The 27,899-nt window shown below is 41.1% G+C and overlaps 2 protein-coding genes across 2 annotated transcripts; one reads left to right on the forward strand and one right to left on the reverse strand.

Annotated features, from left to right (window-relative positions):
* Nucleotides 1–14: 14 nt before the first annotated feature.
* Nucleotides 15–27,872, forward strand: LOC127800575 (DUF724 domain-containing protein 6). Its single transcript, XM_052335278.1, has 9 exons — nucleotides 15–711; nucleotides 2,390–2,809; nucleotides 23,622–24,092; nucleotides 24,647–24,758; nucleotides 24,837–25,054; nucleotides 26,193–26,289; nucleotides 26,383–26,661; nucleotides 26,804–26,968; nucleotides 27,043–27,872. The coding sequence occupies exons 1-9, from the start codon at nucleotides 169–171 to the stop codon at nucleotides 27,729–27,731; spliced, it is 2,994 nt and encodes a 997-aa protein (XP_052191238.1). The 5' UTR covers nucleotides 15–168; the 3' UTR covers nucleotides 27,732–27,872.
* LOC127800585 (uncharacterized) lies at nucleotides 18,259–19,385 on the reverse strand. Its single transcript, XM_052335290.1, has 3 exons — nucleotides 19,176–19,385; nucleotides 18,974–19,092; nucleotides 18,259–18,877 (listed from the first exon to the last, which is right to left on the reverse strand). The coding sequence occupies exons 1-3, from the start codon at nucleotides 19,366–19,368 to the stop codon at nucleotides 18,473–18,475; spliced, it is 717 nt and encodes a 238-aa protein (XP_052191250.1). The 5' UTR covers nucleotides 19,369–19,385; the 3' UTR covers nucleotides 18,259–18,472.
* Nucleotides 27,873–27,899: the final 27 nt, after the last annotated feature.

Below are 27,899 nucleotides of genomic sequence, written 5' to 3' on the forward strand. Positions count from 1 at the left end.
TGAGCCAATAGTGAATAATCAAATCCACCGTGAAATGCGAAATTAGAAAAAGAGGGGGAAAAAAAAAGGCGAAAAGAAAAGCAAAAGCCTCTATCTATCGACTATTAGGGTTTTGATTTATGAACGGAGCTGTCAATTTCTTTATTTTTGGTTTTGGATGCCCTAGAAATGGTTGGTGCTTCTTCTGTTGGTGCAGAGCATCAGCATCAGCAAGAAGAGATCTCCGTCTCTTCTGTCTCAGAGCCGTCGTTACTATTCGCCAAGGGCTCCCAGGTCGAAGTCGGCACCGACGAGGAGGGATTCACGGGATCCTGGTACGTCGCCACCGTCATCGACACGCCTTCCACTCCCCCGCCGGTTTCCAAGAAGAAGAAGACCCCTAACGCCAGTAGTCATGGTAATAAGTACTGTGTGGAGTACCACAGCTTGTTGGACGACGATGGCGCCACGCTCTTGAGGGAGCACGTCAATGTCAAATTCCTTAGGCCTTTGCCTCCCATCACTCCTCCCCCTGTGTCCTTCGAGTTGCACGACTTTGTCGACGCTTTATACCGCGACGGTTGGTGGACCGGCGTCATTACCGGAGTCCTTGGCAATTCCAGGTTCGTAGTTACCTTCCAGAACCCCCCCGACGAGATCGAGTTCGGCTTGCTGGAGCTGCGAAGCCACCTCGAGTGGATTGCTGGCAATTGGGTTGGACCCAAAAAGCAGGTAAATGCTCTTTCTCTTTTCTGCGGTTCTCTTTGTTTGGGGTTTGTGATGTTATTATTATCTGCTTTGTTCCGTGCTGGGATTGGGATTTCGGTGCCCAACGATCTTTCTGTTGGGTTTCTTTTGGGTTTTTTAATATGAATATTCGATTCGTTACATTGCTCCATGCTGGGGTTGTGATTTTGCTGTCCCGGGTTTTGGGGCCATTTTGGTTCTAGCTTTTCTCATTTGATAAATACAGAAATGTTTTCTTCGTTGTTTTTTTGTAATCTTACTTTGTACTTTTGCATTCCAGTTACCTTTCATTGCTAATTTCTTCGCTCTTCTAGGGTTCCTTCAGTTCATGAATCAGTATGGTAATTGTTTCAATGGGCTTGATTTAGGACAGAACAAGAATAACAGGAGGCACTTGCCATCTTCATTGGCTGCAAAAATACCCTCCCTCCACCCTTGCAAGGCAGGGACCATGGCACACTAGAATGCCCCCCTTTTTTGTAGGCACTGCTAAATTCGTACTTAAAAAATGTTAAAACGCATTGCTCAATTTTTCATAGACGGCTTTTATGGAATGAGAGTTGTTATGCAAATGATTGTGGATATCATTCTTGGGAGTCTTTTATTTCTTTTTGATTTTATGGTTTAATTTATTGACCATGTGCTATGTTGCTCTTGTTAAATATTACAATATTTTAACCTTTCTCTAGCTACAATATTTATTTGCTCTTGTTGACCTTCCTCTCATTGACACAAGGTCACAAAATTTGTGACTTGTGATTAGTGCCATAATATTTTAATTGTCTAAAAGTGGCTATCCATCAATTTCTTGAATGCTACGCACAATTTTTTTCTCTTCTACGTTTTGGGTTGTGGGCAGGGGCAAATTGTCTCAAGTGGATGCATTGCAGATGGGAAAACAATATCGCTTTATCAATTGATTGTCCAACATCACTGTTAGGAGTTGAATCAACGGCTAGGCTTAGACCCACATTTGACTCCTTTGCGTATATTGTTACTTCCTATAATAATATTCTAGCTAGGGGCATGCACGGCCTGTTTCTTATAGTGTAGAACAGTAGAATCAAACTGACCCAAGCTAGTTTGAGTTGGTTCAGTTAAGTTACTAGGGCCTGTGTGTGTCTGTCGAGTGCAAGGTTGGAACCTAGTTCCATTAATGTTGAGTAGCACCTAATTTCATAGTTCAAACAATTTGCTGATGCTCATTCTAGGGCCTATATTGCTGTATTTCATTGATGGTCTCCTGGAACAGGAACAGAAATAGAAAAAAGGGTTTTGTTTCTGGTTTCCTGAAATATTAATGTCTTGTGTTTTCACGGGCTTAGTGCTAAAATATTCCTGTAATGATCTGGGGAAACAAACCAACACAAGAGGAACCCTGGGATTTGTCTGCTACACTAAGAAAAGATTGGAAATGATGAGAACTGAAAATCATTGACATGGAACCTTGTCATTGTCAGCTAACGTTCCACAACTCTTTTGTTAAGATTAATACCTTTTTTATCTTTTTGGTGTGTATCTCTATATGCTTATACTTAAGAAGTTTTGAATTTACATAGCCTTTTTTCCTCTCTCTAAATAATGAATGTATCTGATAATACCTTTGTTAATCCTACCAGTTTCACTTTCTTGCCCCTCTCCCCTCCCCCAATTTTTGAAACAGATAGGAGCAGGATCATCGGTGTATAGTGCAGGAAAACGGGTAGAGGTGTCTTTTGTTAGGGAAGATTGTGGTGAGGCCTGGTTTCCAGCAACTGTCCTTGAAGACTTGTGCAACGGCTCATTCCTGGTGGAGTACCACAGTATAGGGGATCATGATGAGAATGTGCTTCAAAAAGTAATTGTTGATTTGCTGCATATTAGGCCTTCTCCACCACATCTCAAGGAGAAAAATTTTGGTTTGCTGGAAAAGGTGGATGCCTTTTATAGGTTTGGTTGGTGGGCTGGAGTGATTACCAAAGAACTTGCCGAGAAAAGGTATATAGTGTATTTTAAGCATACAAACGAGGATAAGGAACTCAGTCAGTCAGAATTGAGACTTCACATGGAATGGAGTGATGGCAAATGGGTTGCTGCTTCAAAGGTAAGATTCTTTTCTTTTTTCAGAATGCATGTTTCTTAGCTTTCATGGGCTTAATTTTATATTTGTTTTTGCTGGTGTCTATTTCTACTATTGTTCTATCCTTGGACCTACATTTGTTGTCCCTTACGAAATCTTCTTTTTCCACAAATTTTGTTTTCACAGTGATTGATTATCTTACATGACCAAATATTGTTCCAAAGGAGTTGAGAGAAGAATTACGTCCTTATTAGTTTTGTGATCAAGTGTCACGCAAGCGGTTTACTAAGAATAAATTTTAATTTTTGCTTCTTAATGTAAGTTTCCTCCGGCTGTAGCCTTAGGCGATAGTAGGAGCAGTAGGTTGGTTAGAATAATCTGTTACACGGTTAAGGGAGAGGGCCTACTGTCAGGGAATGATTCCCCCAAACGTCCTTATATAGGACACTTCCATGCAGTGTAAGGGCATGCAAAAGACAATCAAGAATATTCTCATCCAATTCTCTCTCTCGTTCTCCCTCTCGCCTATCACTCTCTCTAATTCCTTGCTATCTCCTCGCAATCCTCTCGGAATTGCGGTAAACACAACTATCGTTCAGCGGGGTTGACACATTGGTATCAGAGCACTGTTCTGGTCAGTGGCTGAGAAGGACTATCGACGGTTGAGGGAACGCGTATGAAGAACTTTGAAACACAGTTGCAGCAAACTGGGGTGGTCGTGGCGGAATGTCAAAGTAAGATGGAGCAATTAGAGTTGGGTACGACTCGGAATCAGGAGGCGATCCTTGCACTAGACTGCCGGGTGGAGAGTGCCATGGATGGAATGGAGAGGAGGTTGGACGAGTCCATTACACGGGTACGGGAGGAACTAGCTGCACAAATGCAGCAATACATGACCATGTTAGGCTGACCACAACCGATAAGGCTAGCACCTGACTTTCCTCCGAGAGAAGGGATAGACCCTGTTCCCCAAAGGGATAGAGCTGGTCGGGAGCTGGAAATACATGAGGAGGAGCTTAACCAGGGTGGCAAAGAAGAAGGAATATTGGGAAGAGGGCCAGCAGGCCCGATGAACCATCATCCACAAGGGTTCCCTCTCCCTAACATGGACATTCTAGTGTTCGAAGGGATTAATCCACGATGGTGGATAAGGAAATGCGAAAGGCTGTTCGAATGGCATAACATTCTAGAGCCGCAGAAGGTGTCGCTGGCAGCAGCCTACTTCAATGAGGAGGTTGATGCTTGGTATCAAGGAGTCATACGGCTAAGGAGAAACCTGACGTGAGGGGAGTTCACAGAGGCTCTATGTGGAAGGTTTGGAGAAAAAAGTATGGCCGACATTATGGAAGAATTCAACAAGCTTAAACAGTCAGGAAGTGTGGGGATGTACCAGAAACGCTTCGAGTTGAGGTCTTACATGATCCAATACAACCCCTACCTCACCGAAGCCTATTTTGTATCAAGTTACTTAAGTGGCCTCAATGATGAATTAAGGCCAATGGTTAAGGTGCTTAGACCCCAAACGGTAGCTCAAGCATCGGAAGATGCTCGGCTACAGGGGTTGGCAGTAGAGGCCTTGTTAAAGAGGCAAAGGTAGCAGACAAAGGGAATGGTGGCAGGAACCCAAAATGGGGTAGGGAGGTATTTTAATTGGGAAGCAGGCAAAGGTACCAGCGGGGTGAGAGGAGTTGTGGGTCAAAGCACAGCACCCCCAGGAGATCCATTGAGGGAGCAAAGAAGAATGGCAGGACTATGCTTCCGGTGTGGGGATAAGTACCACCCGGGGCAGCCTTGCAAGAGGCAGATTCTGTTGTTAGAAGGGAATGAAGGAAGTGACCAAGAGGTGGAGGAAGAGATAGATGGGGATGACGGGGCATGGAAGACAATGGAGAAATATCCATTCATGCCCTGAAGGGGGTGGCCAATAACAAAATTATCAAGGTAGGAGGACAGGCCAAGGGAAGTACTCTGATGATTCTGATCGACAGTGGGAGTACCCACAGTTTTATTGATGAGCACACGGCAAGGAGGCTAAATTGTCAGCTGATAGGGATGCCACCCTTAAGCGTGACAGTGGCCAATGGCCAGAAGGTGTTAAGTACTTCAGCCTGCAATGGGTTTTCATGGGAAATGCAAGGAGAGAAATTTGTAACCGATTTAAGGCTGCTACAGTTGAGAGGCTGTGATATGGTCTTGGGGGTGTATTGGATGAAAGGAGTAAGCCCTATTAGTTTTGATTTTAACCGCATGGAAATATCTTTCGAGAAGGAGGGCAAAAGAATGACCATCAGGAGCGGAAAAGAAGCTAGGGCGTGTAAGCTGATGTTTGGGAAAGTTCTGAAGAGAGTCATGAAGGGGAAGTGGGTTCAATGGGCACAACTTTTTTCAATAGTGACCACAGAAGACGCACCAGAGGAACAAGGAGAGTTGGGGCAATATTACCTAACAGTCAGCAACTGGGAGGAGCCCCCTGATCAGGTAACACAGTTGGCTTTACTTGATGAATTATTGGTGAAGTATGAGGACCTCTTTGCAGAACCAAGATCCCTACCCCTTAATCGACTGTTTAACCATTCTATCGCCCTCAAGCCAAACATCGAACCAGTTAATATTCGAGCCTACTGATACCCACCTATCCAAAAGAATGAGATTGAGAGGATGGTTAGAGATATGCTCCAACAATCCATTATCAAACCAAGCCAAAGCCCCTTTGCTTCCCCTGTTTTGTTAGTGAAAGAGAAGGATGGAACATGGCAGTTTTGTGTAGACTACCGCCACTTGAATTCCATCACAATCAAGGATAAATTTCCCATACCTTTAGTGGAAGATCTTTTAGACGAACTCCACAATGCCAAGTTCTTTTCCAAGCTTGATTTATGCTCGGGTTATCATCAAATTAGGATGAAACCCGAGGATACTCCTAAAACTGCATTCAAAACCGACCATGGCCACTTTGAATTCCTGGTAATGCCATTTGGGTCTACCAATGCCCCAGCCACCTTTCAATCACTCATGAACCGCATCTTTGAGACCCACTTGCGAAAATTCATCTTAGTTTTCTTTGATGACATCCTTATCTATAGCCCCACATTTGAACAACACTTATTGCACTTGCAAACCACCCTAGACATCCTCCGGTCTCACCAATTATTCATCAAGAAATCCAAATGTGAGTTTGGTTAGGGGCAGGTGGAGTATTTGGGGCACATAATCTCTGAGGGAAAAGTGAGCATTGATCCTAGGAAGATCGAAGCTATGGTGTCCTGGCCGAGGCTCACAACTGTGAGGGCCCTAAGGGGATTTCTTGGGTTAATAGGCTATTATCGGCGGTTTGTTAAGAACTATGGGGTCATTAGCCGGCCACTGACTGAGCTGCTGAAAAATGGAGAGTTTCATTGGGGCCCCAAGGCGTAAAAGGCATTCAACGAGGTGAAGGAGGCAATGAGCAGGGTGCCTGAGTTGAAGCTGCCAGATTTTGAGAAGCCTTTCACCTTGGAAACCGATGCATGTGGCACTGGCATTGGGGCAGTGCTGGCATAGGAAGGAAGGCCAATTGCCTTCCTAAGCCAAGTGCTAGGTCCTAGATATTCTGGGTTAAGCATCTATGAGAAGGAATTTTTGGCAGTTCTAATGGCCGTGGATCGATGGAGGCATTACTTGGAAAGGGGGTGATTCATCATCAAAACAGATCACAGAAGCCTGAAATACCTTCTGTAGCAAAGACTTCAAACGTAGCTGCAGCGCAAGGGAATGGCTAAGCTCATGGGCTTAGATTACACGATACAGTACAAAAAAAGTAAAGAAAACATAGATGCAGATGCCCTATCTCAGTGCCACGAAGAAGGAAGCCTTGCAGCAATCACAATAGTGACCCATAGTGGTACGAGTAAGTGATCAACAGCTATGGGAACGACCAAAGAATCACAGCCTTGCTAGAGAAATTGACTGTGAGGCAAGAAGAGGTGGAAGGGTATACTCTGAAAGAAGGAATGCTGAGGTATCAGGGGCGAATAGTGATCGGGGACTAGGCTGAGCTAAAAAGAAAGATCATGCAGGCCTTGCATGAGTCACCTTTGGGAGGCCATTCTGGCGAACAGAATACATATGTACGGGTTAAGGGGATATTCTATTGGCCAAGAATGAAGGCGGAGGTAAAGGAGTTTGTGAAGGATTGTGATGTTTGCAAAAGATGCAAAACGGAGCGGGTACCTTACCCCGGACTACTGCAACCCCTCCCCATTCCGGATCAAGCCTGGTCAAGTGTGTCAATGGATTTCGTGGATGGCTTACCCAGATCAGAAGGGAAGGACAATGTCCTGGTGGTGGTGGATAGGTTCACGAAATTCGCCCACTTCATCGGGTTATCCCATCCTTACATGGCTCAGGAGGTGGCGAGAGTTTTCCTGGATCGTGTGATCTAGCTGCACGGGGTCCCTCAGAATATAGTCTCCAATAGGGATAGCATTTTCACTAGCCTATTTTGGCAGGAACTGATGAAATTCCTGGGAACGAACCTAAGGTTGTCCACGGCCTACCACCCTGATGCGGTCACCAATCAAGACTCGGCCCAAGGCCGACCCAACTAAACCGGAATAGTATCACCAAAATAGTAGTGTCATAATGTTATTTTAATACTTCTTAAGTTTTAGAATTCTACTTGATTTAGGATTCTACTTTATATTTCTACTTGATTTAGGATTCTATTTCATGTTTCTACTTGATTTAGGATTCTACTTCATGTTTGATTAGAGTTTTATTTTTATTAGGATTCTAGTTAAATTTTATTTAGGATTTATTTCTATTAGAATTCTAATTGGATTTTGTTTTCCAAATATTAGATGAATTTGGATTAGTCAAATACTATAAATATGCCTAGAATCTAAAGTTTGTAATCAAGTTTTAATCAATCAAATTTCAGCAACCTATTTGGGTTTTCTTAGCAAAACAGTATTGTTTTTGCTTCTTCTTGAAAGCCAAGCTTCGGCCATTGAAGTTTGCTCTTTCAAGTGTTTATTTTGGTGTGTTTTCTTCACACTCGCGCTACACGCTGCGTCAGGTGGTATCAGAGCGGTTAATCAACCAATCAGATGGCCAATCTTGAAGGTAACGGTAGCAACCAGCCTCGTGACGGTGATCAGGGGTTGTTCGCAGTTTGGAGAGCAATCGAAGAACAACGGGAAGTAACTCGTACTATCCAGCAACGATTGGAGCAACATAGCAACCAATTGGGCACCTTACTACGAGTTGATGATGACAGGAACCTGAATAATGGGGTGAATCAAGCCGGAGCGGGAAGACCACCCATTAATCATGTCCTTGTTAATCCTAGAAGACCAGTGATTGAAGATAGCGATGAAGAGGATGATTTTGGTCGAGCAATAGCTAACCCTGGTGGTAGAGGGGTTAGGAGGAATGCGCATCAGCACAACCACTGGGGCAATGATGAGTATAAACTAAAAGTTGATATTCCCACCTTTAGTGGAGATCTTGATATTGAGGGGTTCCTGGATTGGATCACTGAGGTTGACCGTTTTTTCGAATACATGGAGATCCCAGATGAACGACAAGTAAAGTTAGTGGCTTACAGATTGAAGGGCGGTGCATCTGTTTGGTGGGAGCGATTAAGAGAAACAAGATTGAGGGAAGGCCGACAACCAGTTCAGACATGGAGACGAATGAAGCAGCTGTTAAGAGGTAGGTTTTTGCCCCCTGACTATGAACAATATATGTTTGAAGCTTATCAAAGATGTGCACAGGGAATGAAGAGTGTGAATGAATATACCTCTGAGTTTCTGCGATTGGCGGAGAGAAACCAATTGTCAGAAAGTGACAATCAACAAGCAGCTCGTTACTTGAATGGATTGAAGCTTGCTATTCGTGATAAAATTGGGCTTCAGATGGTTCTGAGTGTGCAAGAAGCAAGGAACTTAGCTTTAAAGGCTGAGTTAATGTTGAGTGAGAGATCTCGTAATGACAACTATTGTCGGTATAGTGGGAATGAAAATAAACAACCAGCTTTTGATAAAGGCAAGTCGGTTCAAGGGGCGCAACCCTCCAATCCACCCCATACAGTCAACCCTAATAAGGCTACAACAGGGGGAAACATTCGAGTTAACATTGTAGAAAAGGAAGAGGAAGATGTTGCTGAAGAAGAAGTATATTGTGGGCCTGATGGGGAGGATGACAAAGAAGATTATGGACATGAGCAATATACCTGTGTAGTGAGGAAGTTAATGCTATCTCAAAAGAATGAAGATACTACTCAACGGCATAAGCTTTTTCGCACGAGGTGTACGGTGAAAAGAAAAATCTTTGAGTTGATTATTGATAGTGGAAGTCAAGAGAACATCATAGGAAGAGATGTGGTGGCAAAGATGCAGTTAACTCCTGAAAAACATCCAAGCCCTTATATGATTGGATGGATCAAAGAAGTTTGTGGCATATATGTGGATGAACGTTGCAGAGTGCCTTTCTCTATTGGTAAGTACTCCGACGAAGTCTATTGTGATATTGTTGATATGGATGCTTGCCATATTTTATTTGGGAGGCCTTGACAATTTGATGTGGATGCTACGCACTCGGGTAGGAAGAACACATATCAGCTTGAGAAAGAAGGTGTGCGTTATACTTTGTTACCCATAGTGGAAAAGAATCAAACCAAAGCTTATAAAGTGGAGCTTGATTTCGAAGATTATGTTGTGCCAGCAACCCAAACTCAGGTCTTATTTATGTTGCTAACATGACAAAGACTCCAAGGTTATTGACTCATACTGGGGTATTTTCCAGTCCCGATGGCTCAAGCATTGCTTCGCAACCCAAGGATGGTGGTGTTTCTTCTGATCGACTTGCGACTGTAAAGGAGATAGAGGTCATGGTAGCAAATCCTTCTACAGTTCATTCAAGCTCTGGCATGGTTGAATCGAAGGCAATAAGATCTACCAGATTAGAGAAGCGCTCAAGATGGAAGGTTCAACATCCTCAATCTAACAGTAATAATGCAATGGAGGCAGAAGGCAACAAACATGGTGATGATTGGACCCATGCCAATGCTGATATGGCTAAGAAGGGGAGGAATGTCTTTGCTCATGTTCTCTTAGCAGAAAAGTTCAAGCGGTTTAGGAAGATGTCAAGCAAAAGTTGCACAAATAAGAAATATAAGGCAACAGCTGACAAGCATAGGAAGCACAAGGTATTTGAGATTGGAGATGAAGTTATGATCTTTTTGAAGAAGGAACGAATTCCAACAGGAAAGCATAACAAGTTCAAGCCAAAGAAGTATGGTCCTTACAAGATTCCAAAGAAGACCAATGACAATGCTTATGTTTTGGATTTGCCTAATCATATGGGTATTTCTAAACATTCAAAGTGGCTAATATCTCTTCGTACTTATCGGATGTGGATTTGTCCAAACAGGATCAAAATTCGAGGTCGAATTTTTCTCAAGTGAAGGTGAATGATGCGGTCACCAATCAAGACTCGGCCCAAGGCCGACCCAACTAAACCGGAATAGTATCACCAAAATAGTAGTGTCATAATGTTATTTTAATACTTCTTAAGTTTTAGAATTCTACTTGATTTAGGATTTTACTTTATATTTCTACTTGATTTAGGATTCTATTTCATGTTTCTACTTGATTTAGGATTCTACTTCATGTTTGATTAGAGTTTTATTTTTATTAGGATTCTAGTTAAATTTTATTTAGGATTTATTTCTATTAGAATTCTAATTGGATTTTGTTTTCCAAATATTAGATGAATTTGGATTAGCCAAATACTATAAATATGCCTAGAATCTAAAGTTTGTAATCAAGTTTTAATCAATCAAATTTCAGCAACCTATTTGGGTTTTCTTAGCAAAACAGTATTGTTTTTGCGTCTTCTTGAAAGCCAAGCTTCGGCCATTGAAGTTTGCTCTTTCAAGTGTTTATTTTGGTGTGTTTTCTTCACACTCGCGCTACACGCTGCGTCACACCCCCAAACGGACGGCCAAACCGAGAGGGTGAATCAATGTCTCGAGACTTATCTAAGGTGCATATGCCTATTACGACCCAAGGAATGGCATAGGTGGTTGTCCTTGGCACAGTGGTGGTATAACAGCACCCGACATTCAGCTATTAGAATAACCTCCTTCGAAGTTCTCTTCGGATACACACCACCCGTGCTACCAGCAGTAGGAGGAGGATCAGACGCAACCACAATAGAAGAGTACTTACAGAAAAAGAGAGAAGTGACTCGGCAAATGAAACAAGAGTTGGCCTCCGCCCAGCACTGCATGAAGCATTGCGCAGACAGGAAGAGGACGAAAAGGGAGTTTGAGGTCGGGAATGAAGTGTATCTACGGCTGAAACAGCCACACCTGAGATCACTGACACAAGGGAAAGCTACTAAGCTCAGCTCTAGGTACTTCGGGCCTTTCTCTATAACTAACAAGGTGGGAAAAGTGGCATATTGATTGCAACTACTGGCCGACACCCACATTCATCCTGTATTTCATGTTTCGCTATTAAAGAGGTCAATTGGGGGGCAGCCAGCAAGTGCCACGCTACCGCCTTTGCCGAAGGAAAGTGAACAAGTTGTGGAACCAGAAGCCATACTCAGAAGACGGGTGATCCAGCAAGGAGGGGTGCCCTTAATCCAAGTCTTGGTCAAATGGCAAGGGAGTACTGAGAAAGGAAACACTTGGGAATATCTCCCTGAGCTGCTTTAGAAATTTCCTTGCGCGGTTAGCCTAATCAATCTTCCTCGAGGACAAGGAAGCATTCAAGAGGGGAGCAGTGTCATGCAGGGGGTTTACTAAGAATAAATTTTAATTTTTGCTTCTTAATGTAAGTTTCCTCCAGCTGTAGCCTTAGGCGATAGTAGGAGCAATAGGTTGGTTTGAATAATCTGTTACATGGTTAAGGGAGAGGGCCCACTGTCAGGGAATGATTCCCCCAAACATCCTTATATAGGACGCTTCCGTGTAGTGTAAGGGCATGCAAAAGACAATCAAGAATATTCTCATCCAATTCTCTCTCTCTCTCTCTCTCTCGTGTATCACTCTCTCTAATTCCTTGCTATCTCCTCGCAATCCTCTCGGAATTGCGGTAAACACAACTATCGTTCAGCAGGGTTGTGACATCAAGACATGGGCTTTTTCTTTGAATTTGCATGATTCATTATCCATAAAATTAGCTCAGTTCCTGTTGACATTATAAGGAGATATATTGGTTCTTGGCAAAAAAATGTAGGGCTTGTTTAATTTTACAGAAAACATTTTTATCTCTAGTTTTTCTTTTGCACAAAAAAGAAAAAAAACACCATCAATGGTTGAAAACTCCTTCATCTTGAAAGCTGAAAGATATGTTCAAAATGATTATACATGAAATGCGTTCAGTTTCTACGTATTGTAATGCTATTAGTAATAATATTGTTAATCATCACAAGCATTAATTTTACTGCATGGGGTCTCAGCTACATAAATTCTAGAGCTCTAATCTCTCAGTAGAATTCATGTTGAAAGGTTTGAGGATTTTTGTGATAGTTCTTAGATAAATATCGCAACCGTCTTCTTTTATTTGGGTTTGGGATTTGCTAGAATAAGGAGAAATATCTTCAACACTAGAAATGTTAAAAGGAAGAATTACTATACATGCTAAAAGTAGGGGTCATGACTGGTGCGGGTCCCCAAGAGGGAAATGAGGCCTACTAGGGTTCAATAGGCCTGTAACAATCCGTAGGCAACCTTGACTACAAGGTGTAAGATAAGATGAATGGTTAAAGGGTTCCCAAAACAAGCCTAATTAGGTGACCTTGATAGGATTGAATTGCCGATGATTTCTGCAACATGTATAAGTCCACATTAACCACAATTGAATATACCTTGAATATGCATAGCAAAATCCAAAAAGGTCAAAATAATACATTAACTTAGTTCAGACAACAACATTGTGTCACGACCCTAAGGAACCCTAAGAATATATTAGTAACACATGTCATGTATTTTCCTTATTAGTTGCATTTTCTATTGTTGTTGTTGTTAGCATCTTCAATGGTAAGCTTATAAATAGACTTGAGTAGTTAGAGGAAGTCAGCTAATGAAAGAATTGAATTTCATTTTCCCTCTCTCAATCTCCCTCCATTCTCTCTCTCTCTAAATCTTCTCCAACTCTTGCTATTTCTTCCTCTCTTTCAGTCTAATCTCCCTCCATATCTTCCAAATTCCCTTCATAAACCCTAGCCAAACCCTAGGGTCATATCATTTAGTATCAGAGCCGATGATTCTCAGCGGTGATCTGAAAGTTTTTAGCAGTAACCAAGGCGATTTAGTGCAACTAAGCCTGGCGAAATTCCGGTGAATTGTAGGCGAAGCCGATTCTGTATTTCGATCCGACTTGAATTTTGAAGGCGCAGCAAACGGAGCAGCATCAGGTTGTAATGGCCAAGCTCAAGCAATTCTTGTTCCGCTCTTGAAGGCGAAGTGGGACAGGGGAGTTCTGACAGAGACTCCAAGAAGATTGCAGTGGAGCCAGTGATTTCAAAGCCAGTGGTCGGTGATTGGGTAAGTGGACGCAGGCTTGGGGAGATTACAAGCGATTACCATAAGAATCCAAGCGAGCTGGAATTCGCAACGAATTTGATATAGAACGGGAGGATCGGATCTGCATGCGCGGCCATATGCAATTGATTTTAGTGACAAACTCAGACTTGATAGGAAGATGAGTTACGTAGCGGAAGTTGCTTCAGAAGCGAGATAGTGGACGATGATTGGGTGGCGATCGAAAATTAGTTAGATCCGGTGAGTAGTGAAGGCGCGACAATCCTTTGCAGTAGGTTTGGGAGTTGAGCAGTGAATTTCGACGATATATAGTAAGTATTTATAGAGATTGACATCGTTCTGGGACTCGTTCCTGCTAGTCTTGTTCGACATTTTGTATCTCCATGCATGGTGGCCGAGCGATTCTGACTTCGAGAGTTGGAGGATGACTTGGTCGTGTGAATTGAGGAATGTTGCAAACGAGCAGACCGGTCGGTTCTAAATTGGAAAACGATTTGGTTAGACAGATCGGACTGTGATTCCGACGAGTTTATAATGGTCAGGCTCGTATTGTGGAGGTGCAAGCGGATTGCTGAAGTAGGCGTATTAGTAGTAGCCGATTCTTGGCTACTGCATCGTAACAGGAGATGATATTGATAGGGTAGTTATTCTTGCAATTCCGGCAAATTCAAGCAATTCAACAAAGAAGAATTAGACTCGAAGATTGGTCTCGGTGGTGATTATTGGAGATTGTTCCAGAATCAAAGATTCAAGAAGATTATACAGAACGATTGATGGAAGATGGATTTCCGAGGCTGTTGATCATTCTAAAAAGAGGAACTATCAGCCTTAAAAGTAGCTAATTTCTGGTGTACTTGGAAGCTTACATGGTCACTCAAGCATGACAAATAGAGGTGGAATTGGTGTTGTCGGAAGCCCGGGATTTAGTAGCAACAATAATGGAGTTGGTGGTTCTATTCCTAGCATTCTTGCAACTGTTGTAGCAATGAGTAATCGTAGTGCTGTTCCAGGACTTGGAGTGTCACCAATTCTGGGAAATGCTGGTCCTCAAATAACCAATTCAATGGGAAATATGGTAGGTGGGGGAAGCATCGGGAGAAGCATGAGTTCTGGTGGAGGATTATCTATGCCTGGTCTTGCTTCTCGCCTAAATTTAGTTGCCAACAGTGGCTCCGGAAATTTAAGTGTTCAAAGCCCTAACAGACTAATTAGTGGTGGACTTCAACAAGCTTCTCCGCAGGTGATTGCTATGCTAGGAAACTCCTATCTAACTGCTAGTGGGCCATTATCTCAGAACCATGTCCAGCTAACCAGCCATCCCAGTTCTGCTGGAGGGTCTCAAGGACAATTGGGTTCATTTTGTAAACAAGGCCTCGGAGTTAGTACCATTGTTCAACAAAACCAAGAGTTTAGCATCCAGAATGAAGATTTTCTGGCTTTACCGGGATTCAAAGGTGACAATGTTGGTTATGCCATGAACTTGTACCAAAAAGAACAACTTCATGATAATAGCAAGTCTATGATGCAGTCTCAACATTTCTCTATGGGGAGATTTGTTGGATTCAACTCAAGAGGAACTGAGGAAACTGGGGGAAATGATGTGCAATCATGGGAGAAAAGTTGCGCTAACTTCAAGCAAACACTGGATTGAATGGATGAAATGCTGGTTCGGCTTGCTAGGATGTATCGGGTCAGTATTTCAACTGAAATGGAGGTTAATCGGACTGAGTTTGTGGAGGATCGAGGTGACCAGTTTGGAAAGAAGTTAATGACTGAAGCGATTGACGAATTTCACAAACTTAAACAGGTTGGATTGGTGATGGAGTATCAGGACAGGTTTGAAGAATTAAAGTCTTTGATGTTGACCTTGCAACCTGCCTTAATGGAGAGATACTTTGTCTCCAATTTTATTAGAGGTCTGAAGGGTAAATTGAGATCATTGGTTAAGATGATGATGCCTGCAACTGTGAAACAAGCGGTTGAGAAAGCAAGGGATCAAGAACACGTCTTGGAAGCCATATTTAGAAAGAATGAACTACAGCCTAACAGATCTACTGAGAGCAGCTAACAGATTGAAGGAGCCTCTATGGCTACAAATCAGGTCGAACACGAATCTGAGGAAAACTTGGAGTCGGACCAGCCAATTGTAACAAAAAAATCCAGCAAGGCGGTAGGTGGGAATCACAGTTTATATGTGCAGGAAGTAAGAGATACCCCAATGAAGGAGACCTCTACTAAAGATGAGGAAGGAGCAGATGCTGGGGAGATGGTGGAGGAATTTTTTGTGGAGAGAAACGAGGCTCTTGCTGCTTTGCTTGTTTATATTTCCGTGGGAGAGTGGTAGCATCGAATCAGGTTTTGGCCTGCAAAGCAGTTCAAATTACTCTCTACTGTTGGAGGGGATAGGGTGGAAGGTGTGACCGATCAACTAGAATTAATTTTGAGAGCAACAAGGAATGGGTGGATGGCTGAAATAGGTGTTGCAACAAATTCTAATACTGCTGTTTTTGGAGAAAAAGACATGGAAAGGCAAAAGAAAATGAGAATACGAGATAAGTAAACCACATTGTTAAGGCTGGAATCGACTGAGGAATGGGGTCAACAACTGCCAATTCTTGGGGACAAGAATTGTTTGAAGGGGTGGGGATTGTCACGACCCCAAGGAACCCTAAGAATATATTAGTAATACATGTCATGTATTTTCCTTATTAGTTGCATTTTCTATTGTTGTTGTTGTTGTTAGCATCTTCAATGGTAAGCCTATAAATAGGCTTGAGTAGTTAGAGGAAGTCAGCTAATGAAAGAATTGAATTTCATTTTCCCTCTCTCAATCTCCCTCCATTCTCTCTCTCTCTCTCTAAATCTTCTCCAACTCCTGCTATTTCTTCCTCTCTTTCAGTCTAATCTCCCTCCATATCTTCCAAATTCCCTTCATAAACCCTAGCCAAATCCTAGGGTCATATCACATTGGTATGTATATGTATCCAGAACAAAAGTGTAATGTATTGAGTATTTATATGTTTTGTGTGTGGGATCTACTATGCAAAACAAACTGTTTAAGCAATGTCCTACTATATAGCCTAGTAGCATGTCTACAGAACCAAAAGACTTGCAAATTCACGTCAGATGTCCTACCACTTTGTGATAACTAATGGCCTGTTTGGCTTACTATGTTTTAAGAGAGCTTTTAAGCACCAGTTCTTAGAAGCTCTAAAATGCTTTTAAACTCTTATAGTGTTTAGATAAAATGTATAAGTTGCCGGCTATATAGTTACATGTTTGGTAAAAGAAATGTTTATAAGCTGTCAGAAGTTGTAAAATAACCTATAACATATTCTGACGAAGAAAATTAGCGTAAATTATTGTGCACTCCTTCTGGTTTGACCTTTTGTCCAGACACCCCATATGGTTTATTTTTAGCCAAAGTAGTCCTTATACTTTTCTTAAATCGCTGAGATAGCTTTTCAGTGACTAACGACGTTACTTAAATGCAATTAAGATTAAAATTAATCCTAATCCACAATTAAAAAGACAAATAAAAAATAAAATAATAAAACATAAAAAAAGTTCATTGCTGAAACCCAATGATGGATAGAGAGAGAGGGGGAGAGGGAATTGAACTGAAATTGCCATATGTAACCAGTTGGTTAACACCATTGCTAATGGAGCTTGTCTTTGTAGCTCATGTTGTATGTTGCTGATAAAAGTGGTAGAACTCTGCAAGGCGAGAACCACTCAACAATAATTGCAAAAACATATGTGTGTGTATATATATATATATATAGAGAGAGAGAGAGAGAGAGCATGCGGGAGAAATGTCGGGATGTGAGGAGAGATTGAGCTAGAGCAAATGAGGAGCTGAGCCTCTTTATTTTTCATTCCATATGCAAGCACACAGGTTTCCTTAACAGGTCCTGTGTGGCCTGTTCCTTTATGGACAATCCACCTATAGGCAAGCCTTAAGCTAGGGAATTAGTCTAGCCCCCTTTTTAGTTTAAAACAAGGCTTGCCCCATTTTATTTATTTAATTTTTGCCCAGCCCAAAAACTCTGCTTGGGAATCTTATCCACTGTCGGTCCCAAGCCCGGATAAAGGAGGAGGGCTGTGTTAGGTAGCCAATATCCAACGTAAAACCTAGTTGGATCCAAAACATGAACTCTAGACAAATTATGAAAAACTATTGGGGTGTAACCCTTCATAGCGATGTGCTACATTGCCCGCGTGTAGTGTTAAGTGAGCTAGGACCGCTGCATTGGCACTCGGATGTAGTGACAAATGAGCAAGGGTCCTCGCATTTACTTGAACGGATGTGGGTAAGGTAAAGAAGCTAGTCCAAAATCAAAACTAAAATAAAAAACAAAATCAAAATCAAATTCAAAGTGAAAGCCAAAATCAAAATTATAGATTAAGGATTGGGTCATAGAACATAAGAACATCAACATGCAAAGCTATGGAAGTGGTAAATGTGATGATTAGGAGAAAGATTAATATTATGTGCCTTCAAGAGACGAGATGAGTATGGAAAAAAGCAAAAAACTAGATATAAAATATGGTACACAGGAAATGGTTGAGCAGAAAATGTAGTGGGGATTATTATGGATAAAAACTTAGTAGATGAGGTAGTGGATGTAAAGAGAATAGGGGATATGATTATTATGGTGAAGGTTGGTCTAGGAAGAATAACTATGAATATCTTTAGTACATTTACACCACAAGTGGGGTCAGGTGAGGAGATAAAAGCAAAATTTTGGGAGGACCTAGAGGGACTCATACAAATGATACCAAGAGGAGAGAGAGTGATTATAGGAGGTGACTTAAATGGTCACGTGGGTAGAGACGAAATCGGTTATAGAGAGGTACATGGAGCAGTGTTCAAAAACGTGCTAGGCGCTAGTCGGGCGCCAGGCTGGGGCCTAGCGCCTAGGGGGCCTAGGCGGGGGGCCTAGGCGGCGACTAGGAAAAATGATTTTTTTTTTTTTTTCTAAAAACCTTTTGATGTAATTTGATATTATTTTCAGGTAAATCAAAGTTGAAAAGACAAGTGAAATAATGGAATTAAGACTCAAAAAATAAACTATTATATTAGTTATAAGTTCAAGAAGGTAGAAGTAGCAATAATACAACATAAACCATATCCGAAGAATCTAAGTCTAACTATCTAATTGGTCTTCTTCCTCTCCATATTCTTCCAATACACGATCTTCATCGGACTCAAAATCAAATTCATTGATTTCTTGCTCATCTTCTTCTTCTGATTGAAAATCATCTTCATGAAGCTCTCTCATCCTAGAACTTCTTCGAGCTTGAAGCATCTCGTCTGCTCCCGATGCTTCACCAACCACTTCCCAAGTGAGCCCCGTACCAGGCTCAACTTCTTCATCATCTTCTCCATCAACGATCCATCCTTGTGCATTACTAGCATCACTAGCAAGTAGCACATCAACATTCCTTTCCTTCTCCCTTTTGTGCTTGTTCATCAATTTCGCATTAAATTGAACATAGACTAGATTGTTCAATCGATTCACGTCTAGTCTATTTCTTTTCTTCGTATGTATCTACATAAATAAAATAAAAGCAATATCAATATAAATGATAACTGAATAAGGATAACTAATTGATAGTAAATAAATATAATTCATATATACACTAACCCCTTCAAAAGTGCTCCAATTTCTTTCACAACCGGATGAACTAGTGGTTAACGAGAGAATCTTTCTCGCCATTCGTTGCAAGTTTGGAGTTTGATTTCCATAAGTCATCCACCATGTAACTACATAGGTCAAACAAGTATAAAGTAAACAAATTTAATTTATACACTAATACACAATAGAAAGGATTAAAAGAATTTTATACCTGGATTATAATTGTCATCATTTTTCGCACACCCTTGAGTTGCCCACGATTTTCCAAAAGCTCCATCTTTACGAGTATACTTTGGCAACTCAACATTTATAACATGGCCTTGCAATTCACCATCATAATGATAAAACATCTCCACACAGTTAAAAAGCCCAGCCATCACTTCATTATCAAGTTGTATATTCATATCCTTGAAAAAGTAGTAGGGATTCAAAAGGTAAGCTGCAAAATGTAGTGGACTATCTAGCCTATCTTTTACCCTTGCTTCAATAATCTCCATAATAGGCTTATAGTTCTTTTCAAGATTATTTAAGGCCTCCTTAATATCTTCTTTTGCTTGCTTAATCTCTTCACATAAAAAGCCCATAGAAGGCTTTCTATCCGCATCAACAATTCGAAGCACCTTCACCAAAGGTGCAAAAACTTTAAGGCATATAGTCACACCATTCCAAAAAGCAATGCTCATCACAGTAGCATAGGCTGCTTTCCCTTTAACAATCTTTGACCATTTGCACTCCTCCCATTCGGAGCTGGTAAACATTGCCCTCAATTGGGCCTTTTTCTCCATCAAACTCTGTAAAGTCAAGAAAGCAGAAGCGAATCTAGTAACTCCTGGTCTCACTATATCCCTCTTCTTCGTAAATGACCTCATTAAGGACAAGGTCTTATGGTGTGCATAAATGAAGATTGTGAAACTCTTGGCCTGATCAATGACTTTCTTATACTTCGGCAGTTTTCCAATACTTTCAAGCATCAAATTGATGGTGTGAGTAGCACATGAGGTCTAAAAGATATTTGGCCTCTTCACCTTCAATAATTTTGCCGCTCCCATATTATTGACAGCATTGTTGGTTACTACTTGGATGACGTTTTGTGGCCCAACTTGCTCAATGCATTTATCCACATACTCAAAGATAAGTTCACTTGTATGTGCTTCATCTGAAGACTCTCTAGAAGAAAGGAAAGCAGTACCTGCATTAGAATTAACACATAGGTTCATGATGCTCCTCCTTTTTCTATCTGTCCAAGCATTTGTCATAATGGAGCACCCAGTTCGTGCCCACTCTTCTTCATGCTTCTTCAATAACTCTTTTATTCTGTCAACTTCCCCCTTTAATAGTGGTTCCTTCAATTGGTATTGACTGGAAGGTTTGAAGCCCGGCCCAAATTGACCAACCGCCTCAACAAACAATTTGAAGCTATCATTGTCAATCGCATTGAAAGGTATACCAGCTTCATACACCCATCTAGCACAATATTCACGAACAGACTGTGTTATCTCTTTAAATAGTGCTTCACTAATAGTTTGTTGCCTTTGGCTCATTCTCGCACTCAAACAAGTTTCAGGGCTGATGGAGCTTGCAAACTTATCGATAGGGCCAAGAGTACGGGACGTTTTTCTGCTACCTAACTCTTGCAATTCATCTTCATCATCCCTTTCCACTCTTTCGGAGATATTAACAGTTGATCTCATCAAATCTTCCTCCTCCTTCTTATTTTTCCTCTTATTCTTTGCCTCGGCAATAGCATTCTTACATTTGGCTTGATCAGTTGGAGAAGATTTTGGACATGCAGAAACATTTCCAGAAATGTGGCCAATGTGTTCTTTTACTCTGTAAACACCTCCAGACATAATTTTACCACACAACTTACATTTAATTTTATCCATATTTTTCGGATCAATTAACATTCCATACTCCCATCCGACATCATTTGACTTCCTTTTAAGAATTGAGGAGGCCTCGGACGATGCTCCCGTACTTCCAGTCCTATCCGAATCATTCATTTCACTTCCTGACTTCTGTTTTTCCCTGAGTATTGAATAATTTCAATAATATACATTAAAATTTAACTAAAACTCATCAAATGAAATGAAATCAGCTGCTGCTTGAAGCAGCAAGCTGACGCAGCAAGCTTGCTGCTTGAAGCAGCAAGCTTGCATATTGCTTGCTTGCTGCTTCAACGAGCAGCAAGCAGCAGCAACTTGCTGCTCGTTGAAGCAGCAAGCAAGCAAGCAATATGCAAGCGAGCCATGAGTAGCTTTGCGTTGCTGCTTGCTGCTGAGTTGCTGCAGAAAGGCAAGCTTGCGTTGGAAGAGGAAGATGGATGGTTGGATACATATCGCAGCAAGACGCGAATGGCGACGAGAGAGAACGACCAACAGGCAACAGGTGAGGTCGGCAGCAACGAGAGAGCAAGACCAAGAGAAGAGATCAATGGCGGTGGCGAACAACCAAGAAGAGATCGAAGGCGAGAGAGAGAGAGAGAGGAGCCGCGATGAACACAACCAGAGAGAGAAAGGGAAAGGGGATCGGGAAATAGAGAAAGGGAGGGGGAAAAAAGGTTGGCCCAAGACGCGCACGACCTAGGTGGCCCAGGTCGTGCGCTTCCCAGGCGGCCGCCCAGGCGGTTAGGCGCCGCCTGGTCCGCCTAGGCGGCGCCGCGGACCGATTAGTCGGCCATGGCGCATAGGGCTACCGAGTAGCCCTAAATCGATGCGGCCGGTTGCCGCTCAGCGCCTAGGCGGCGCTTAGGCGGCCGCCTAGGCTGAATTTTCGAACACTGACATGGAGGGTATGGATTCGAGAAAATTAATGATGAGGGTAAGTCTATTCTAGATTTTGCTATGGTATATGGACTCATCATAACCAATACTAGGTTCAAAGTGGAGGATGTTATAATAAAATTGGAAAACCAAATCATACAAAGAAAAGACCAGTTTCGATATTTGGGATCTATGGTTCAAAAAGATGGAGAAAATCACGAGGATGTTATGCATAGAATTAAGGCAAGTTGGCTAAAATGGAGAAATGCATCGGGAGTGTTATGTGATAGTAAAATCCCATTAAAACTAAAAAGAAAATTTTATAGGACAGCTATAAGACCAGTTTTGTTGTATGGCTCAGAATATTGGGCAGTCAAATACAAGCATGAGCAAAAGACGAGCGTAGTGGAGATGAGAATGGTAAGATAGATGTGCGGTCATACAAGAAAAGATAAAATTAGAAATGAGGTTATTTGTAATAAGGTAGGAGTAGTGCCAATCGAGGAGAAGATGAGAGAGACTAGATTAAGATGGTTTGGTCATGTGAGAAGAAGACCAAGAGACGCTCATGTGAGGAGAGTTGATGAAATGGAACAATTAGTCAAAAAAAGAGGTAGAGGTAGGCCCAAAAAAACTTTGGGAGAGAGATTAAAGTTTGATATGAAGTGTATGGACCTAAATGAAGATATGACAAAAGACAGAAATACATGAAAGTGTAGAATTCATGTAGCCGACCCCACATAGTGGGATAAAGGCTAGATATGTTGTAATTTTTGCCCAACCCAAAAGTTTATGGGTCACTGGATCAAGGCTTGGAGGCAGCATGCACGTGCAGGAGGAGAAGGAAGAAATTGCTAGAATTTTCCAGCAATTTTAGGCGCAAAACGGCACTGTTTCAGGTGACATTTGGAGGCCATGCATCAAGCCTTGTCATGGCCATGTGTCACGCTCAGGAGCATGCCTCGGAGAGGTTACTAAAGCTCTGAAATTTTCCTTTTTTAGCTCCAATTTTAGCTGTAAATTCATGTTACACCTTAATGAAATTGCAGAAGTGCAAGGGAAATGATTACAAATTGAAAATTTTAAAAGCTGAGGTTTTGCTTTATATTTAGACAATTTTCTCATCTGGACATGATTTTTTTGGATTTTTTTCCACATGAACAAATAGTGGCTATTTTCCACAACTGAACAGCCCATAAGATTTCTGGCATGTCATTCCCCTATTTCCACATATTTGGATAAGTTGAATTGGTTTTCCAGCCCGAGTTCTGAAGTACCATGTGATAATATTATCAGTTTGAATTTTGGTTTGTTAGTTTCCATGCCTGCAGCTGCACTTACAGGCCTGTACTAAGTGTTGGGTTTGTGTGTCCTTGACTTTACATTCTGTATGAAGGCTCCAACATGTAGTGCTTTGACATTTATTTGTTAGTGATTTGAGACAGTTTGAAAATAGTGTGAACTGGAGGTGCATCTTGAGCTTACTAAAAATCTTGACTAGATAGTTCAATGTGTAGATAGTGTATTTTCTATGGAGAAATATCAGATTAAATATTTCAAATTCGATAATCTTACTTCCTGCATGATTCCTGCTCGCATTATTTAAGTTTATGCTTGTGTTTATTTGAAATTTATGATTAATTATTAGTTGAGGACAAAAATAAAATAAGCGCTTTTTTCTTGTTTATTTCTTAAAAATCATATTAATGTGATTCTAACATTGAAGGTTATGTCAAAATTGATTGGCACTTATTAGGAATAAACTACAATCAAATTTATGCTTGATGGAACCTGACAGACAGGGAACCTGGTTATTTGATTAACTGGGCAAGGTATAGTTTGTTAGTTGGGGCTTTTAGAGCTGATTTAAATTTAGTTCAATTGTTATGTTGCAGGACATACAGATTCCATCAGATTGCTTGGAGCCCATTGGACTTTTCTGCAATGCTGCTAGCAATACACCGATTGCCATTCTACCTGCTAATTTAGATACTACTGAGGATAACTCTGAACAGAGAACTAGTCACATAAGCACGGGGGGAAATCAGACTAAGCATTCAACTCCTCGCAGTAGAAAGCCGTCTTCCTACAGTATGGCATCAACGAGAAAGATAGCAAAGCAGAAGAATGCCGATAGTGATCCTTCACATTTGCATCCTTTCAAGAAGTTAAAGGGAAATGGACCAGATATTCCAAATCTCACTGCATGTCAAACGGATATAATGTCAATATCTGCACCAAGTAACATAAATCTTTCTGGTTTAGCCTGTCCAGCTGATGGGAGTGCAGGAAACAATTGCTCGAAGCAAGACGAGGTTGGTGACCAGCCTTCTGTGAGAACTCAGAACTGTTCTCAAGAAAAAAAGGTTGGGTAATCAAATATCTGTAAGCCCTTATTGAAATGTCTGATTCTTTACTATATCTGAAATTTAATCAAAACCGGAAGAAGTAAAATTACATAGAAACTGTATCGGAAGAAGGGTATAAGCTCATTAATTATTTTATTGTTCTTGTGGACTTCATATTTTTAACCTTTGGAAGTTTCTTTCCACTTTCTGCTGCCATGACGGATTGAGGATGCCCTTGCCTTACTTGTATTATAATTTGCACAACTAACTCCATTGTCATTCAGGTGTTTCACTTTTCTTCAGCTTAATGCTTTCACGCCTAGTTACTGGGGATATTAGGAAGTCATGATAAACCATTACTGAATGACTTTTAGCTGTTAATTGATAAGAGAGTTATTCTGGATTCCTAAAGGACTCTTGACAATATTCTGGTACTTGGGCTTAGCCATAGTATAGTGGCAACCAATTTGTAGTTGGATTCCACACTTGTGTGAATGAGCAATGGAAAGTGAGTTGTCCATGAGCAGACTGGATCTTCATGTTATAAGGAGTGTTGCTTTGAATTGATGCAGCACAATGAACAACAGAAAGTTGGTGAGCTAGGCCATCAAACAACGGGTGTTCTGAAAAGGAGGGGACGGCGACCAAAATTTGAAGTTAGAAGTATACAACTTCCCAAAGGAGGTATCAAATTGCTTCAGTCTATACTTGATTGATTAGACATGTTTATTTTTGAGCACATCATGGACAGTTTTTGTGCAGGTGAGAAGGGGAATGCACAAGTCGATACTGCTAACGAATTTGATGAAATGGGGTGTATAACAAAAGGAACAGATGGACTTGTCATTGTAGGGTTGCCTTGTAATGGGATGGAAACTCCAGAAGCTAAAAAACCTCATCAGGTCCAAAATGTGAAAAGTCTGTTGTCCTTCAGTGATCCAGAGGCTCAATCAAATGGTCCAGCAAGACACAGTACTAAGGTGAGAAATGTGAAGCTATTGACATTTCCACAGCAAAACATAATTGGTGTGTGAATAATCAGTCCAACTGGGTTAAGAAATGCAGTAGATCTAGCATGATTTTCTTAATAGAGTACTTTGTATTTGCACAGCATGCAAGAAACTTTTACTGTCCCCTTTTTGTTTGTTCTTAAGACAAAACACTGAGTTATATACATGAGTAACTTGAGAACCTTGATGTTGGTTTAATAGCAAAAATCTGAATTATATACGAGTAACTTGACAACCTTGATGTTGTTGGTTTAATAGCAAAAAACGGAATTATATACGAGTAACTTGAGAACCTTAATGTTGTTGGTTTAATAGCCTCCTCACTCATTAGCAAAATCATTATTGGTTTTGGAGGAAGGCTTATTTGGGAAAGCAGGTAAGACTCCCATAACTAAAGTTCATAGGGCCCTAGTGTCACACAGCTTGTTTGTTAAATAGAAGAAAATAATCATTTTTTAAGCCTTAATCCTAGTAGGTTGGGTCAGCTTCATGATTTTTGCTCTCTAATCATACCCATTCATGACCATCTTCTTTAAGGTCCATGTCATGTTTAAGGGATATCCTACCAGTTCTCTTAGGTATATATTTACCATTTTTGCTATAAACTTCTTCCATTCCTTCCAATTGCCTCCCATGTGTGATTATTGGTCTTCTTTTCACATGTCCCAAGCCATTTTGATTGAGTCTCACACATCTTATCTTTAATAGGGTGCCACTTTAACCTTACTATGGATAATCGCATATCCAAATTTGCCTTTTTTTGTATTACTGCACATCTAGCATAACAAAAAAGAAAATTGCATCCCAATGCTCAAGCTCTGTTTGGGGTATATCCAACTAAAAAACTACTCAGTCATGTTACTGTGCTTATTACAAGTTTATCAGACTTTATGTTCTGTTCCTTCTCCCAACTACTCTGGCTTTCTTAATTGTCCCTCCACTTTTATGCAGCCCTAGATTTGTTAATTTTTGCTCTTTCGGTTTTTATTTATTTATTGGTTTTTTTGGGGGGTGGGGGCGGCACGGGAGTTGGTACCTGGTATTTTCAGTTACAAGGACTCTTTGCTTCTTGATCTCAATTATATGGGCTATGTTCTTTCTTGTGTAGGAGAGTAATCTAACTGGTGTAGTGAACACTTCAACTCGAAGAAAGAGGGGAAGGCCTCGTAAATTCCTGAGAGAATGCCCAGATACTTCAGTGACTGGTATATTCATAATACAGTGCTGTCATTTTTTTGACATCTAGTGTTTTTTAATGACCTGAATTTGTATTACATGAATGTGCATCCTGATTGTAGATGAGAAGCAGAAAAAAGTAGATAATAAAATGGTTGTGAAAAATCAAGTGAGGAATGAAGTTGAAGAGCCTACAATCACAGCCACAGGATCTAAGAAGCTTGCTATTGGTTCAAAACAGTGCAAAAATATAGAGAGCAGCACAATGAAAATGCCCCTTGCTGAGAAGGATAAATTGTTAGATGGAAAGGGCGTGCAAACATCAAGTAAGCAACTTGAGAAGCTTCCCAAAAGGGGAAGAAAACCGAGTGGAAATGCAAACTCTAAATCATCCATTCAAGGTAAGCACTGTCTTCCTGTGTCACACGTGGCATCCAACACATTGGATATAATGAGGTTTATCGCATGCATTGCCTACTTACTTCATATGCATCCTGCATATTGATTTATCTCGGGAGTAACGTTCTCTTTTGCATTTCATAGATTCTCAAGATGCATCTGGGTCAAAAAGAGATGGTTTTCAGCCAAATAGCATGAGAAAAGAAGTCGAAATGGTCACTGATGATGTACCCAGCAATATATCAGATGATCAGCCTTTGTCAAGATGGATTGAGGGCATGCACACGCCAACAACTGTTGATGGATCAAGTATGCCAGTTTGTATTCTAATATGTTCTCTGTTGTACTTATTGAACTGTTTTGACTTTGCTTTGTCTGTCCAGGAATTTCTCCTACTAGAACCGTCCAGCAAAGCACAAGGACAAGTGAGAAAATGGCAGAAATTGCCAAGCCAACTCCTTCGCTAGATAGTAACCAAGGTCTTCTGCTTGATCTGAATCATAACTTGCCTTTTGTGAAGACCTTTCCTCTTTGGCAAACCATTGAAGCTATGGAAGTATTCTGCATGATGCCGCAGAAACCACACTTCAGTCCTCTGTATGCTTGTAAAGAGAGTTCTCGAGAAGGGTTAGCTATAGGTTGCATGGTTACCTTCTCCAGTGTTGTGAAAAAGACAACCGAGTTGCAATTTGAAAACCCTAGAAGCTCCATTGAGGACAGTCTGGAAGCTCTCCTTGACTTGGAAGGCCACGGCTTTGATGTGCAGAATGTAAGAGATCGTCTTACTGGGTTGCTACTGATAAAGGATAGACAGGAAGTCCTCCAGGATCAATCAAAAGAAGTGAAAACTCGGATTATGGAGCATAATTATGAGATAGGTAGAATGCATGAAGAGATTGAGGAGATTGATAATCAGATCAGGAAGTTACAGGAAAGACGAGCATTGGTTGTTTCAGCAACGGAGGTAAAGGATTCTGAAATGGCGTCCTTGAAATCAAGAGTAGGCTTCATTGATGAAGGCATGGAGAGCATCAAGCATGAATTTGAAGAACTAGCAGCTGCCCCCTGGTAAGCACACTTTAGGTATTATGTATGGAAGTCGATAGAAAGAACCTGCAGTTGTAGTAAAGTTGGTGGTAAATCAGAATAGCTGCGTTAGTACCCTCACTGTTATTTTGGGTTCATTTGGTATGATTCACTAGGACATTATGTTGTTGGGTTCTGCATGTAAAGAATTTAC

This window comes from Diospyros lotus, chromosome 1, assembly GCF_014633365.1.
Source record: "Diospyros lotus cultivar Yz01 chromosome 1, ASM1463336v1, whole genome shotgun sequence".
Lineage (NCBI taxonomy): Eukaryota > Viridiplantae > Streptophyta > Magnoliopsida > Ericales > Ebenaceae > Diospyros > Diospyros lotus.

Excerpts from the sequence above, each read along its gene's own strand:
- LOC127800575 (XM_052335278.1), top strand. The coding sequence starts at position 169 with ATGGTTGGTGCTTCTTCTGTTGGTGCAGAGCATCAGCATCAGCAAGAA. Across the intron at positions 24,093-24,646 it reads ACTGTTCTCAAGAAAAAAAG|CACAATGAACAACAGAAAGT; the intron begins GTTGGGTAATCA and ends GAATTGATGCAG. Across the intron at positions 26,662-26,803 it reads CTCTAAATCATCCATTCAAG|ATTCTCAAGATGCATCTGGG; the intron begins GTAAGCACTGTC and ends TGCATTTCATAG.
- LOC127800585 (XM_052335290.1), bottom strand. The coding sequence starts at position 19,368 with ATGAATATACAACTTGATAATGAAGTGATGGCTGGGCTTTTTAACTGT. Across the intron at positions 19,093-19,175 it reads TGATGACAATTATAATCCAG|TTACATGGTGGATGACTTAT; the intron begins GTATAAAATTCT and ends TGACCTATGTAG. Across the intron at positions 18,878-18,973 it reads ATTGGAGCACTTTTGAAGGG|ATACATACGAAGAAAAGAAA; the intron begins GTTAGTGTATAT and ends TTATTTATGTAG.